We start from the raw sequence: 16,360 nt of genomic DNA, 5'->3' as shown, positions 1-16,360 counted from the left end.
CACCCCTTCCAGGAACACAGCTACCTTACTCTCACCTGTGCTCCCACAGCTGACCTGGCACTTGCCTCAGGTGATTAATCAGAGGTTCAGTTTCCCATGCAGAAGCTAATTAGGTGGGCTGCATCCACAGTTGCTCCTTTAAACTGCAATTTAAGGATTGCATTTAAGTCAAAAAGCAGATTTCCATTTTTAACACTTTCATTACATCACAGTTCCAGCTTCTGTAAGTTATGAACGTAGTTATGATTTTGACAGAAATGGGTTAACAGGTAACAAACCCGAACCTGTCTCAGATGGTGGCAAGTTGTCCAAATGCCTATGGAGGCACCAGGTGGAGAATGAGAATTACACAGCCACCCCAAGCCTCTAAAAGCTCACATATTCTTCTTTAAAATATTATACCCATTCATCCAGTTGTCCAACCTTTAACAGCTGGACCAACAGACGTGCTTCTTATCAAAGAGCTAAATACAAACCGGGTGTAATAATTTCCCCAATTCATAATGCAGCCCAGGGAGCAGAAACCTTTCCTGAACTTATCCTTGTGAGGTGCACAACTGAGAAGACAAACCCATCCACACAGTAAAATTAACAAGCCATTTATGACAGCCTCAGTTCAGTAAGTGTAAAGTGTATGCACTTTATTGTTGGTCACAATAATAGAGATCTCTTATACGAATGGCAGCTCAGTTGCCTTCTGTCAGAATGACCGTCCCGGTGGCCACAAGCTGCACCTTCACTTTGTGAACTCCATGTTTCAGTGATACTTCCTGTGACGGTCGTGCTCTGTATCACAATAAAAACAACAAGAAGTTACAAGAAAAAAAAACAACAAATAATCCATGGATTTCACACGTACAAATAAAGCGACCCAGGGGAAATCTGGGTGTGCTGTTTCTAAGCACCAGCGGGTTAAAGAGGCAATAAGATCAGCACCAAGAAAGTAATGGGTTATCTGACAGTAGTATGGGATTGAAGTGGCCACACTGCGCACACTGACTTCATTCCTAAGAGCAGTTACAAAGCTTCCCGTCCTTCCCCAGCCACCCACCCAGCTGCACGGTGCACAGCCAGCCACAGCTTGTACTTACTCACGTGACTGTAGCTCCAGATGTAGCTGATGACAACGTATGCAGCGAGCGCCATACTGATACCACCGATACCCCCCTTCTTCACATTGATGTACTTATTGTAATACCTGTCATAACCTGCGGAGAAGAAAGGATTTGCTGCCTCACAAACATGCTGCTTGCACGGGGCTTTGGGAAAGGATTCTGATGGCACAGCCGAGGGTACCACAACGAAGCGGGTCTCTTTCTCAGACCCAAAGCAATGTGTGTGTGTGTGTGTGTGTGTGTGTGTAATGGCAGTGCTCCTCTCAGACCCAAAGCGATGTGTGTAATGGCAGCGCTCCGTCCGCACGCACAGCACAGAGCATCGCCCCAGTGCCACGCCAGGTGATCGCAGAGCCGCCCCCTCCTCCTCCTCCTCCCTCAGACCCCACAGCTCTTACCTCTGCGGAAGGCGCCCACGATGCCGCTGGGGGTGTAGTCCCTCATGGCCAGCCAGCTGGACAGCTGGCCCAGCTTGACGTCCAGCAGCTTCATGTCCTTCAGGGGAACTGCAGGACAAAGAGACAGAGCGCGGTTAGCGGACACGGACAGACAGCGGTCACCTTGGCGGCCCGCAGCACTCACCCGGCGGCTGCGCCATCTTGTCGTGCCGTGCGCCACCGCGGGGCGAGACGGGAAGGGGGCGCGGCGCGGGGGCTGACGGGAGGAGGGTCGGTGGGCGGGCATGGGGCGGCCGCCATGTTGGGTGCGGCGGGGCTGTAGGCTGTCGATCCGCGCTGCTTGTGATGGAGTGATGGCGGCGGGCACCGACAGGGACGGGGAACCGCCTCTAAGGAAGCAGCGCCTCTAAGGAAGCAGCGCCTCGCCGCCCCCTGAGCCATTTCCCTATTGCAGTAACCTAAACCTCCCCTCCTTTACTATAAACCTTCCCTCTCAGCCCGTCTCCCAGCCGTGCCCACGCCGGGCAGCACCACGGCCGGCAGGTGTCACTGGCAGGCAGGGAGCTGCTCCGCGAGCCTCGGAGCTCGCCCGCCCTCTAGAGGATCCCCACCGAATCGTTCGGCTCCGGAGCGGCGCCAGGTTCGGTTCTTTGTGCGCTGAACTTGAGAAGTGATGCAGCAGGGAGCGGCCAGGCAGCCCGTACGCGTTAACTCCCAGGCGTTCAACCTGCACCGCAAAGGGGCGGCTTCAACAGAGCAGAGTCGATGCAGGATGCACAGCTCCTACCTGACACCGAGCGACCCCTTTCTGCACCTTTGACTTTGCTGAGGTTGCAGAGCCCCGTCCCGTCGGGTTTCCTGTAGCCATTTCAGGCTCGTTGCATTTAGTCTTAGGCTCACCTGGTACTAAAGGGGCTGATTGCTGTTAATTATGAGATGGCACTGTGCCTTCATGTCACTCCAAGGCTGGCCAGGCTGTTGTATCTTAGTCCTTCATCTAACCAAAATCAACATCTGTACGTTGAGCAGCGCTCCCCTTGCAGCGTAACAATATAAGCAGGAGGAGGAGACCTACTGCCTGCCTTTTTTCTTTTACCAATTAACACAAAGTAGAGTTAGGATAGCATGGTGTGCCTGTCCTCTTGGAGAAAGTGTTCTGAATGTAGTCACTGTTAAATGAGTTAAAAATCCCTTTATTCAATTATCCTTTATTCTATTATTGCAGTTACCGGCAACTGCAGTTTTATTGCAGAAGTGTCCCCTCATGAACTGCTAGGTGGCCTTTTTGCTGCACTTGCATAAAAGCACACTTTGGACTTGCTTCCCTCATTCTTGCAAGGCAACCTGTAGTTTTCAATAGGATTACTCACGCAAGGCAGATTAATTCACCTACAGGAGAAAAGCCAATGGCAGGTGCCTCGTTTTGAAGAGCTCCCTGTGGAGCACACAGCGTTGTTCCGACTGCTTACAGCAAAGCCTGGGGAAGTTTGATTTGTTGCTATAGGCCATAGAAAGGATCCATCCCCAAAGCAATCAGGGACAGCAGTGTCCTAAACCTCATCCCAAACTGCCCTCTCTGGTGAACTGGGGGAGAAGAGCTGCTGTCTTTGTGCCATCTTAATCCCAAACCAAGCAGGAAGAGTTAAATGGTGCAGATGTGTGGGAGGCTTTGCAGCACATTTCCTCCCTTTGACCTGCGCTGTTGGCTAAAGTTCAAGGTCTCACTGGTTGATTCAGATCGGAGGAGGAGGAGCAGTGATGAAGAAAGGTATTTCTGTTGTATTTCTGTGTGCTTACAAGAATGCCCTCAGCCCGCCTTTCCTGAACACAGAAGGAATCACACAGCTGGGAGCTTCCTTGCTTCCAGCTCCACACCTGTTCCTGGCAGCACTGTGACTCCAAACCCCTCTGTTCCTTATGTTCAGTCCAAGTTTTGTATCAGCGATTGTTCAGGCTGCTCGAAGCTTCCGTTCCCTGCCTATTTCAACATGCTTTCTTTCTGTCTTCTTCTCCACCTGAACCATATTGTCCATCTACACAAAACCTCTTTCCTTTTAATATCCTGCCCAAGACTGTCCCCCCTGAGCCTTCAGGTGCACGAGCCATCTTGCATTGTGGATAAAAACACAGACTTAATGTCTCCTTCAGCGACCCTAAATAAAGGCACGCAGTTAAATCTACCAGTTTCAAGAAGATTTAACCCAGCCTACAAAAATAAAAGCCTAATGGATTGTTGCCCTGAGGTTTTCATCTTGCTCAAGTTCCCTCCAGAAAGTGCTGTGAAGTTTATAAGTAATGGCATGGAAATAATAGCAAGTACATCATTCAAAAAACACGGAGTATTTTGTAAAGGACGTCAGTAAATACCAAAGAGGTTTCCTTTCTCCTGTAGCAACCATAGCACATAATACTGCAGCTTTCACTCCGAAGATGCAGCTGTGGATTGAAAAGTTAAGTAACGCTCTTCATTAAAAGGCGAAGCAGAGCAGAACACGACCTCTGTCAGGCTGTAAGATCTGAGGTTTGTGCCTTATTTTCAGCCTGGGTGCCACCCTTTGGAATGCAGGGTCTCACCAGGTGGGGATGGTCAGCGAGGCTACAGGCAGAGGCAGACACAGCGTCCATAGCCATAGAAAGTGGCACAGAGCGGCCTTCAGGAAGGTCAAGAGACGAGGATTTACCTCCCTGATCCTGCGCCCACTCAAACTGATGACAAAGCACCCCGTGCTTTTAATAAAGGATCAAACCTACACAAGCGGACAGATAAAGTTCTGACACAAGCGGTTTGGCATAGGATGCTTCTTGGCTCCCAAACAGTTATTTCGAGCCGATGTCTTCCCACTATCGCAGGCTGAGTGGCTGCAGCCACCAAGGAGAGAAAGGAATCATGGAATACAAGCAGTGCCAGCTCAACGGAGAGCTGCGTGTTTTATCAGTTGGCAACTCGGGGAAAAAAGTAGCTTGATCCAATCTAGTTTTGAAACAAGAGGAGTTTGATGTGGTGAGAGCAGAGCTGCTGTGCTGTGTAGGTCCCAACCTGGTTTGTCTGAGAAGTGCTTGCAGTGAAAGCTGCCTGCTGGGAGGAATAGGGTGAGAGATGGGTGTGGAGTCTGGGAACTCTTCCATGGCCGCACTGACAGCGTTACCTAAGGACTGACCCAGCAGAAGCAGTTGGAATGAACAAAGCATTCTAAGATTGCTCGCTGTGTGTTATTGCAGAGCTATTTTCCATAGTCAGCCTCAAAACACTTTACAAAGGAGATTGCTTACCAATAATTAATAGTTTAGCACGTATGTTGCTCTTTTCGCCTTCGCAGCACTTAAGTATTGAGGCATCTTCACGCTTCTCTGATGGAATGTGTAATTGAAGGTTATGATTACCTTCTCCAAATGGGGAAATTTAAGCCCTGTGTTTAGGAATGCCCACCTCCTGTGGTCCCACCTTGCTGCCCTTTGCTTGTATGTAGTGTCAGTTGCAAAAGCACTTTATTTTGTAGGTCCCCGATCAGCCTGCTGGCTCACTAAATATATACCTGTGGGGAGATAATTATATGCTATCAGTAGTAAAGCGTAGTAAAATAATTTACGTTAATTAAAACACTTGTAAAACCAAAGCAGGAATTTTCACTAAGATTAATCTGCAGCAGCGACAGCTGTATCTGAGACTGCCTGCTTCCCATAGGCGAACATGAAAATAAACCCAGGGACCAGTAAAAATCGGTTTCTTCATGCTGAAAAGAGGAAAGGCATGTACCCACTGGGAACACGATGGTGGTATGAATCCCAAAGGGCAAGGCTGAATACATCTTCCATCTGTGCCTGCATTCCTGAGCATGGGGAAGGTCAGTGTGATGAATCCAATCTTATCACTGTGCCTGTTTTCCAGTATGTGTGAGTGACCCAGCAGGAGGGCTGTAAAAATGGGTCTCCTATTATCTGCAGAGAGATTGGAGACCAATTAAATAACGTGACGGAGGCTGAAAAATCACCTTGTTATCATCGTTGCACCCACTGTCAGTAGCTCCTGCACAATCCTTGTGCCCTTTCTTTCTTTCTTCCTTTGCCACCTCTATGTCTGATGAAAATCCACAGCACTTGCACAGCCTTGTGTGGAAATTGGCTGGCTGGCCTTCCCAGCTGAAGCACTCAATGGCTATTGACCTTTTTTTTCCTGCCATTTTCTTGACATCTCTGCTCGCTGCTGACATTGAGTCCTAATTCATACCAGAAGCACTTGTGTATTTGGGACCTTATCACTCCCCCAGCCCCACAGACATACCCACTGACGCTGCTTTCTGCAGATCTCAGGATACAGCCCGTCTCCAGTTCAGCCCAGTGTGTCTCCCACTGAGCACACCTGGATGTGCTCCTATCTGGGGTTCCTCCTTCCTGCTGGCTGTGGTCCCTCAGTGACAGTGAGATAGCAGCAATGAGATAGATGTCAGATCGAAACAAGCACTCAGGAACCAAGAAGGACAGTGATTCATTTACATCTCATTCTTTTACCACTGGGTGAGCTAAGCACCTTCCTAGATGACCCAAAGAAGTCAGGAGGTTGGTTGAGTTGCAGTGGGAAAGCCACATCTCGGCCCCACCAGCAAATTGTCACCACATACGTAGCCCAAGCTTTTCAGTTTGATACTTGCACATCTGGAGAACAAGACCATGCTTCTTTCTCCCTTAGTTCTCCAGTGAGAACGATGTTGTCACTGTTACAGGATTTGCAGCTGTGTTGGATTAGCTGGTGAGTCAGTACGATACTTACTTGTTAAACCATTCTCTCCTCGGTGCTGCTCTGTGATGCAGTGTGGACGTCCACGTGCTTCTTCGTATCATTCTCTCCCCACGTCTATCTCTGCATTTTGTTGTCATACTTCTCTCCCCAACCAAACAACTCCTTACACCCCCTTCACAGCTTGCACCAGATCCGATTCCAGCTTTTTGCAGAGCGGTGGAGGAGGCATAATTCTGTCTAATAGTGGCCATGTCAATCCTATATACGTGGTGAGGAAGGAGCTTGGAGCCACGGTGAGGAAGAGATTCCTCTGCAAAGATCAGCTAGGAGTCGGGTGGGATTTCATCCGCGGCTCTGACATTCACACAGGTCAAACGAGCAGCCCTGCCCCTTCTGCTGCCTCACAGTGCACGCCACGGGATGGCAAGGCTGGGATGGGGAGCAGAGCTGGCGCAGGGAGCTGCAATATATTTCATGTCAGGGTGACCTTTAACAGGTGTGGATTTACTGGTGGGGAGGGGAGAGGGAAGTAAGCGAGGGATTAAGGGGACTTTGCTCCCCCTCCCTTTAAGCACCAGCTTGCATGGCATTCCAGCACTGCGAGATGCAATTTGTGGTGCATGGTTTTGTATCTCCTGCCTCCCTTGGCTCTGGGCAGGGCTGTGGTGCCCCTGGTTTCAGCAGTGCAGGGGATTCATTAGATACATGCAGCCTGCAGAGACAAGTTGCGCCCCATTGCAGATATAAACCTGCGGTTCTCAGGGTGGTGGTGTTGAAATTCCCCTCTTTTCTGCAAGAGCTGGGATTTAACCTGAAGTGGAAACACACAGTGCAGGCAAACATAAAGCGTGTAGTACACTCCCTGGGTGACTTTGCCTGGAGATCTTTTCTTGTCCTAGAGCTGCTGCATGCTGTTGGTTGAACAGCTGCTTTCCTCTAACACAGGGTATGCTGCATTTCAATGATGGATTAAGGCAACTCTTCATTTTCCTCATCCCTCTCCGAAGGGAGCCATAAAGTTTAATTAATTACATTGTGTAAAACATGATGAGATTCTTGGATGATAAATGTTATACAAATGTAGAGTATTTTTTAATGAGCCCTGCATGAGCAGCAACAAAATGCTTGCTTAATCAAACCGATCTGAGCTGCAAAATATCCTCACTCCGCTGCTATCAAGCAGAAATGATGCCAAGCACTCCATCTTCCATGGGCTGTTTGCTTTGAGGGTCCCAAGGCACTTTTGGAAGTTTTAACAGTGTGAAAAGGCAAGGACTATGTGTGTTTATATGCATAGATATGATAGACTTTTCATTTTTATGTTTGCAGTTTAGATTATATAACAATAGCACTCAGCACCAGGGAAGGGGAAGATCAGTTCACAGCACTAAAGGCAGCTTCCATAACGAAAATCACAGCCTGCTGTAATTGCAGACAGAGTGCCATTACTTTTGCTGGAATTTGGTCAGGACAAAGAGTGTAATTTCTCGAGCTGAAAGAACTGCCTTGGGCTCCTCAGTGGCCTTACAATTCCTCCAGAAGGCTGCTGCTGCTGTTAGCAGGATGTTAGAGCATTGGATCATTAGTGAACTGGGGAGAGATACGACTTGAAGAAACATTAAAAACACAGCCTGGAAGAAGCAGTCTATAGATTTCCACCCAGTGACGATGCAGCCCACTCCCACTCAGCCTTTGGGATTCAAGCATGCTTTCAACACAAGAGACTATGGATTCTAGCATTGGTGTTGTAGGAGTGAAATGATGTGAGCAATCAGCCAGAGCCCCCTGTACTTCATCTGTTTCATTAAAGCTGCTCCTTTGCAAAATTTGCCTGCTCTGGACCTTTCATAACCCCTGCTTATTTTGCTCATCTGGAGTTTCCCATAAGGAAAGGAGAACAAGAGACAGCTTCAGTGCAGAGGTTGGCTGTCAGTGCCTGGAAGGAAAAAGGGGCCATAAGAATTGTGCTGTTGAACCCATAGAATCCTAGAATGGCCTGGGTTGAAAAGGACCACAATGATAATGTGTTTTCAACCCCCCTGCTATGTGCAGGGTCACCAGCCACCAGACCAGGCTGCCCAGAGCCACGTCCAGCCTGGCCCTGAATGCCTCCAGGGATGGGGCATAGTGAGTTGGGAGGGAGGAGTGGGACATTTTAGGGAATAACCAACCCATCAACCAGCCACGAAAACAAGTTCTCTTTCCTTATTATTAGGCAGCATTAGAGTGGTGGAAATGTAGGATGGTTCTCCAGAAGATTTATGGCCCTGTAGCAACTGCATGGGAAAACTGTAAGCACTGAGTAGAGCAGGGAATTAGAAGTAGATAGCACAGTCTGCAGCTCAGCAAAGCTCTGGTGTGGAAGGAGAACAGTGGAGTTTCAAAGCTGGCTCTGGTCTGCAAAGCTTTCTTAGTCCTGGTGAAGAACTGCTGTCATTTTGGTTAGAGCTGGTGGAGTCTTTGTCGCTTACTGGTCTAGATAATGAGAGCATCCCACAGCACTGCTTTAACCAGCACAGAGAAAACACCTCCCCGTGCTGTGCTGAGCTCAGTGAGCCACATGCACTTGTGTGAGCTCGAGGAGTGTACAGCACTTGTGACAAGAGCGGGTGCCTATGTTTCCTGCCTGTGAACATATCTCATTACAGCCCTCTGTATGTACAGCATTTTCTCAGAAACCAGCCTCAGGGACAATTATACATTAATAGCTGCTTCTTTCAGAAGCAGCCAGCCCTGCTCCTGAGAAACAGCTATTTTCAGGCAGTCTTGTTCCTGAGGAACTGCTATTTTTAGTGAGTTCTATTTCTGAGGCAAAAAAAAAAAAAGAAGAAGCAGCAGCCATTTCTGTATCCCTCCACCATGGCCCAGACCCACTGGCTGTGGTTGACTTGCATTTTGCAATAAGCATTTCCTCTGTACATCTGAAGAAAGTGGTTCTCCAGTCATTACGGAGAGCAGCAATCTGAGCTGGGGGCTAATTGCAAGGGAGGGCCTGTGGGAGGCAAGCTGTGCTCGCATGCTATAGATTCCATTAGAACGAAGAGAGAGATGTAATGGGGCTCTCCTGGGAGATGCAGGACTTTTAGATACCTAATTTGGAAGTCCGTTCTGGTATCCATTTTCAACATCCCAAGAGTAATGATTAATCCTGTACTCCAGGTTTCTCTGAATCAGTTTGTAGCTGTAGTAAATATGGGCTGAACAGGATAACGTCATTGATGCTATGGATAAATGACTCGAGGCAAGAGATGCTCAGGTTTGTGGCCATTAACTCACTGTGCACAGTCATCTGGCAGCGATTTTTGACTCAGGAATCTGCAGCTCAGATAAAAGAGGCTCTGTCATAGCTGAGGAATGTGGTGTTTTGCAATATAGGGATCTAATGGGCTGAAGGCCCCATAAAGGCACCCCAGAAATGCTGTGTTCTCATTCCTACAGCATCCCAGCAGCATGGACCCAGAGACCTTCCATATATCCTTGTGATCATGGCCTTTCAAGGGGCTTTTGGTAAATGCAAGCACATGAAAATAATACCTTTCTGTTATCCATAGATGTAATGCAAATACTGGAGTCCTAACGCAAGTGTGAAGTGATTCTCACCAGGCTAAGTTTCATTAGTGCCTGTGCAAAGTTCATCTCAGGTGTGTTAGGATCTGCTCCCTGTGCCTCTGGTGGCTGTTGTGGACAAGGGTAACATGTTTCAATATCAGATACATCACCGAAAATATGCTGCCACTACGTCTTGTATGTGCTAATTGGTGTTGCTATCTGGATCCAACGAGAAAGCCAACAGCTGTGCATGGGCTGATAGGGACAGGACAATGGGAATAGCTTTAAAGTAAAAGAGAAGATATTCAGGTTAGATGTGAAGAGGAAATTGTTCACTCAGAGGGTGCTCAGGTGCTGGCACTGATGCCCAGAATGGTGGGTGTCCCATCCATGGAGATGCTGGAGGCCATGGATGAACCCTGGGCAGCCTGAGCTGTGGGGGGAAGCCAGCACACAGTAGGAGTGGGGTTGGGGGCTGTGAGGTCCCTTCCAACCCAACCATTCTGTGACTCTCTGGGCACTGAACGGGGCCACAGCAGCAGCGAAAAGCTCCAGCGCTGTTTGCTTGGGGGGCTTCTCTCTGAGGACTGCAGAGTGTGCGTGGCCTGAAGGTCACTCTTTCTCACAGAGCCTTTTCTTTCCTGTCTGAGTGAGAAGGGGAGGCTGTTAGCGTTCAGCCTTGTAAGCAGTTTCCCTTTGCTCTTGCGCAGGCAATACTGATGAGTTTGGTCTCTAAGTGCAGCTTATTTATCTTGGTTTTAACCCCATACAGGAGGGGAACTTGGCTGTGTTTGTCCTGCAGAAACAAATGCTGATCGCCCCTCTCTTTTGCTTTAAATATTCCTCCTATGCTCCCATCTCCAGGAAAAGTCATTATCTCTGGACTGTTTCTTGAAACCCAATTGCTTTTGTATTCTGGTCATAAGCAGAGCACTGTTCAAAGCGTGAGGGAGTCGTGGCTGCTTTTATCACAACGACAGCCCATTATTGGCACTTTTCCCTTTTTAGAGCTTCACTAGAGAAAGGCAGGGAAAAATGGGACAGAAATCTAGGAAAGGAAGGGTAATTTACAGTTCACAAAGGAGCAGTAAAAATTAATTAGCTGTCTGAGGATCCATTCCAACCTGGGCCACAGAGCTTGTGCCAGCACTTTGCATGGCATCAGCTGTCTGCGCTGCGCTGGGCTGCTGGGATTGGTTTTGTGCTGGGAAATCAGGGCTCTGTGCTGAGGCAGGAGTTCTTCAGGGCATGAGAAATGTGTATGGACACCTAATTTGGTGTGCCAAGGAGACACCATGGTGCATATAACTCAGGTCATTACATGCTCAACCGGCTACTTATGACGTTCTCTATTAGTTGTCACAGTAACTGCTCATGTAAATTACGGATACATTTAGCCACATAATTTAGCACTTTGAAAATGCAGGCCTCGATCCTCTTCTTTCTCCATGTTGGTATCTACACATTGCATACTTGTGGTCCAGTTCCAAGAGGGGACAGATCCCCAGAGGGGCCAGACAGGCTGTGGGCCAGTTTGGGTCTGCTATGGGATGCAGGAATGGAGTGACTCCAGCATCTTCCCAAACCATATTACCAGCCCTCCAGCCAAGCCTAAGATCTCCACCTGGAGAAAGAACTTCGCAAATCAGAAATGTCCTAAATTGGATCCTTTTTTGGTGCATCATTTTCAAAACTGTAATTTCCATTTGAGAACTATTTGTCCTGATCCTGAGCGTCAGCTGAACTCATTTTTTTTTTGCTGTTTTTTTTTTTTTTTCCCTGTCGTTTAATTTAGGCAGCAGATGCCATCAGAATGTTAATGCCTTCTTAATTCTCACCTACATGCTTTTATTCTTATTAATTTGTTATCTGGGGCTTTAATATTCTACTTTTTTCCCCCCCTACTTTGATCAGTTGAAATAATTTGATGGCAACATTTCAACAGGGCTTGCAATGGGAAAGTGGGTAATGGTGCATCACCAATGTATGTTGCTGTGTATCCTGCAGCGTGCTCAGCTGTTGTACTGAGAGAGCATGAATCATGTGATGTTTTTAGGTGATTATAGATGAGGCCTCACTTATCCCTGCTGTGAATACCCAGAGAGGGAACAAGCTCACAGGGACTGTTTTCCTGGCTGAAGATTTTGCAATTGAGGGGCTGGCCTGTAGAAGGATGGCTGAGCTTGAGTTCAACTTACTGGGCAGCTGCCCAGCTGCAGTGGGTGCTTTTGGTCAACACTCAGAGACCATTGGTGGGGGGAGGCAGTGGAGAGGTACCCACAGATACCCCTCTTTTTGTCTCAGGAATGGCAACAGAGAGTGACTGTTTATGCTCTTGTTATCGTTATTTAGGGGATTTCTCTATGCTCTCGTTATCGTTATTTAGGGGATGGAATACACTTCTTGGGTTACCCCCAAACTGTCTGGGAAAAGCACGGGATCAGATTTCATTTTACTCCACCAATATTACTGCAGATAGCAGAGGGGCAGAGCAACATCTCATTGGATTAACCTATAGGATGAGGGGTGTAGGGAGCTGCAGAGTCACATGGCTGGGGTTTAGTAGGTTTACAAAGAAGTTTTCAAAGTTGGAGGCTTGTGTTCAAGTGAGGAGTGGCCTGCACTGTGAGGCCCAAACATGTTTGGGTGAAGCCCCAATCCAGGTCTGCTGTGCTGACTTTATACCTGGCAATTCCTCACAGTATATAAGTTCCAAGCCAGGCAAATGTTAGCAATTCTATGTGCTCAGAAGTACTGACTGCATTCTCTGGAGCACATGACTCTAGCTCACAGCTTGCTTATGCCCAGGCAGCCTAAAGGGTGACCGAAGTGGTAACAAGTTGGTGAAAGAAAATCTGTGCATTTAGAGCAAAGGCTTTACAAGTCAGAGGCCAGCGTCCAACTGCATCCAACAGCTGCAGTTTGGTGGGAAAAATCTGAAACTGTGTCTTTCATTTGGGCAGATGCAGTCCATCTGCTGATAGGATCAGGGATAGGACAGCATCCTCTGGAAAGCTGGGATTAGGATGAGCAAGCGGTGCATGCCAATTAGGCATCAGATTATGTGCACAAGAAATGCAATAATCTTTTGGTATTCTGGTTGTCTTCCAAGTTCACATTTGAAGTCCTTTTTTTCCATCCCATGAAGGCCCCAGTTTCCAACTCCAAGTCCTTCCACAGGCTTTGCCCTGTCCATCACCCTTGAAACTCAGTCGCATTAAGAGACAATAGCTTTCTGACTGATGTGAACTACTGCATGGCGCATCAGATATTGTGTGTAAGACTTAAAGAGGTCGATGAGAGCCATCTGAATCATTCATTACCCAGTCAAGTAGGCGAATGTCTGCTATTGTCCTTATCCTTGTAGAGAAGGATACTCAAGCATGCTGAGAGATTTATTGAAGGTACCTGAGGGAAGCACTGCTCAGAAATAGTACTTGGTTCCATTCTCAGACAATTATTCTCCACCTGTTTCTCCCTGAAATTCATGGATAGGGATTACTGTAACTACAGATGGTCACTTTATTGCAGTAGGAAAACTACAGTGTGAGTTTAGCCTTTTCCTGCTATTTTTCAGAGGTCCACGAATCAATCACAGTTAGATAAGCTCTCTCTCTTGTTGGGTTTTCTGTGTGCTTGGAAGTTTGTTGGGTCCACATGGTAGTTTTCCAGTTTCTTGTTCAGAGGAACGAGGCCCCTTTTGAAAGCAAGGAAATCCTAAATTTGAGATTAGTACTCCCTGGGGCTGTGGGGAAGGATTCATTCCCTGCGCTTCCTGAAGGGTTCTTTTCTTCTCTGGGTAGCTTTTGTGCTCTCATGAACAATGCTTATTTGTGTTGTTATTACAACCAGACCTTGACTTGGGCACCAGTAGTGTTAGGTGCTGTGTAAACACAGAGCAGCTGGGTGGTCCTTCTCCTAAAGAACTTAAGATCAAAAGAAAAGGGGATCAAGATGTACAGTGCTCAGCAGGTCAGGTCTTTCTTTAACCTTCCAGCTCTAGCACAATCACGAGAGGTAAATAATGGAGAGAACAGAATGGGGAGAAGGTCTTCTTCTTGAAGGACATCTCCAGTGAAATTCCAGGGCAGTGGGAAATAGAGAAATTAATATGCAAACACTAGTAAATGTGTACAAATGAGGGGCTTGAAGAGACCTTCTGCCTATTTGGAAACAACTTAATTCTCACTAAATCAGACTCAGCAATTCAAGTAGCTACTAGGGTGGTCTTGACTTCCAACCAGCACAAGAGTCAACCTCTTGATCCCTGGCTTTCCTGCAGTGTCTGTTTCTTTCTCTCTTTTTCTTCTACTTTTCCCAGCCTAATGCTCAAACTTACCCAGAAAAGCCTATTCTTTTCCCAGCTGGCTGCATCTCGGCTGAGTCTGTGGCCCTCTTCCATTCCAGGCTTGCTTGACCTTGCCTCATAACCAGATGTTTCACTGGAGAACTTACACTTGGGAGAGCCTGGGCTGCATTCAGCTGCTGCTGAACTCTGCCTAGGCCAAGAGGCTGTAAACAAAAAAAGCCCAAGAAAAACAAAGCCTTTTCTAAATGGAGTTGGCCAAGGACAGAACTGAATCCAGAAATGCAGACGGATATTTGTGAGGTTGCAGTGAAAAGCTCATCTGCCATCCTTGATCTTCAAATCTTCATTAACTGAAGCATAGTTTTGGGAGGTTATCTGTCTATCTATCTGTCCATCTGTCTGTCTGTCTGTCTATATGCCTATCTTCTATCTGTTTGTTTGTTTGTTTTTCAGATAGCTGGTTTCCAAATCCAGTTTGGAGAACTCGACATGGAGATTCCTTCCAACGCTGCCTGTGGTACATCATGCTGGTTGCAGCTGCCTCTGCACTTCAGTGAGTTTCTGGCCAAGAGCATTGAGAAAGTGGTGGCCTGAAAGTCACAGGACCAGGAATCACAAGAACTCCATAGCAGAACAATTAGTCAGAAACATCTTTTCTTCTGAGAGGCATATCACGATCTTGCCAAGATTTCCTCTCTGTGAGGCTTTCTACTCTGCCTGTCCCCGAACATCTCCTACTGCTCAGCAGACACCCAGCACTGTGTTCAGACACATTCCATACTCAGTGTTCCCTCAGAGAGAAATGTGCCATCTCGTACTCCTGCTTGTTTAACTCCACTCCCTGCAGCTCTGTACCAGCTAGACCTGAGGCTGTTGCTGTAGGAAATCTGGAGATGCCACGGCCATAGTCCATGGCTGTTTTCTCCGCTGATCCACCTCTGGCCTGATAAATCACTTTTAATAACCAGGGTGCAGTTCTAATGTAAGCTGGATCAGTTGAACCTAATCATGAAGCTGGTTGTGGTGATATCTGAGCACCTGCGACTTCCTCAGAGCAGCTAGAATTCAGGCTTGTCAAGCCAATGGTTTTTCCAGCTTATGCTGCACTGACACATCCCTCTTTGGGGTGATTAATCACTTCCAGAGATAGCATTAAGATCAGTTACACCAAGGTAAGGAGGAGATGATCAGGGCCGTGGGGCAGACATGCCTTTCTAATTCTCAAATTGAAAAGTTTTCTGACTTTCCAGACGTCAACTTCAGCATCTTGAGGAGACATTCCTCTTTTGTAAGGAGTTCTGGGGTTGCATTGCTCAGCACTCTGGCACAAGGAGAGAGTTGGAAAGAGGAAGGGATCCGATAACGCTATTTTGCCCTCCGTGCTTAGCTCAACACCTCGATCTGTTTTAAACATCCACTTCATCATTCCTGCTGTCCAATATCCCCCATTGGCCCCAACGAGAGCTATTTTAATCCCTCATCATTCATCAGGAGGCCCCTTCCTGTTCCCTTTCTGTCTGCTGCCGCATGCATGTATGTGCATCTCTCCACCAAGAAATCCCCTCCGCTAGCTCGGAAAGGTCACCCAGGGATATTAACAAACAGCAGGTGTAAAATTAACAGCTGGTACGGTTCCAATCATCTGGCAGGAAGGAAAACGTTGGACAATAGGTAGAGCCAGGGTAAAGTTTCCAGCTGAAGGTTGATTGCCTGATATAGGGCGGCAGATCGGTGGGCTGGGAACTCTCCTAAGAATGTGAAACCGATAGGGTATTAGCAGGCCTTCTCTTCCCCTCCAACACGATTGTTTTCAGCTTGCTCAAAAATATTTGGAAATGTTACCAAGAGGGACGTGTGGGTGAGAAGGCGTCGTGCAGCCAATCAGTGGGGCAGATCGCAGCCCTCCCCTTGAATTTCAAACTCTTGTCTTCCCTAATGGAAAGGGAGGCGAACCATCCATGGTTGGTTTCAGGATCTTAAAGCATTTTGGATGAGTTCCTGTAGTGAAGTAACGAGTGGTGCTCTCAAGGATTACAGAAACTGGAGAGAGATGGCAAGGTAGAAGGATGGATAGAGGATCAGTAAGGAAAGTGTTCTGATCCCTTGTTTCATTAGTTTATCTGCATGAAACAATGTGAGTATTGATGAAGAATGGCTTCTCCGTGGTGTAAGGTTTTTGGAGGCACAAACTGTTATCTGTTAGACCTTGACTGATGTCAGAACAGTGGTTTGAGTCCATGAGCACAGGAGTAGG

At 47.5% G+C, this 16,360-nt stretch overlaps 1 protein-coding gene across 1 annotated transcript; it reads right to left on the bottom strand.

Annotated features, from left to right (window-relative positions):
• Positions 1 to 615: 615 nt before the first annotated feature.
• ATP5MF (ATP synthase membrane subunit f) lies at positions 616 to 1,827 on the bottom strand. Its single transcript, XM_072349720.1, has 4 exons — positions 1,698 to 1,827; positions 1,514 to 1,621; positions 1,092 to 1,208; positions 616 to 786 (listed from the first exon to the last, which is right to left on the bottom strand). The coding sequence occupies exons 1-4, from the start codon at positions 1,711 to 1,713 to the stop codon at positions 758 to 760; spliced, it is 270 nt and encodes an 89-aa protein (XP_072205821.1). The 5' UTR covers positions 1,714 to 1,827; the 3' UTR covers positions 616 to 757.
• Between the last annotated feature and the right edge of the window lie 14,533 nt (positions 1,828 to 16,360).

This window comes from Excalfactoria chinensis, chromosome 14, assembly GCF_039878825.1.
Source record: "Excalfactoria chinensis isolate bCotChi1 chromosome 14, bCotChi1.hap2, whole genome shotgun sequence".
Taxonomy (NCBI): Eukaryota; Metazoa; Chordata; class Aves; order Galliformes; family Phasianidae; genus Excalfactoria; species Excalfactoria chinensis.
Note: the sequence above shows the minus strand (reverse complement) of the source record. Positions and strands in the feature narration are given on the sequence as shown.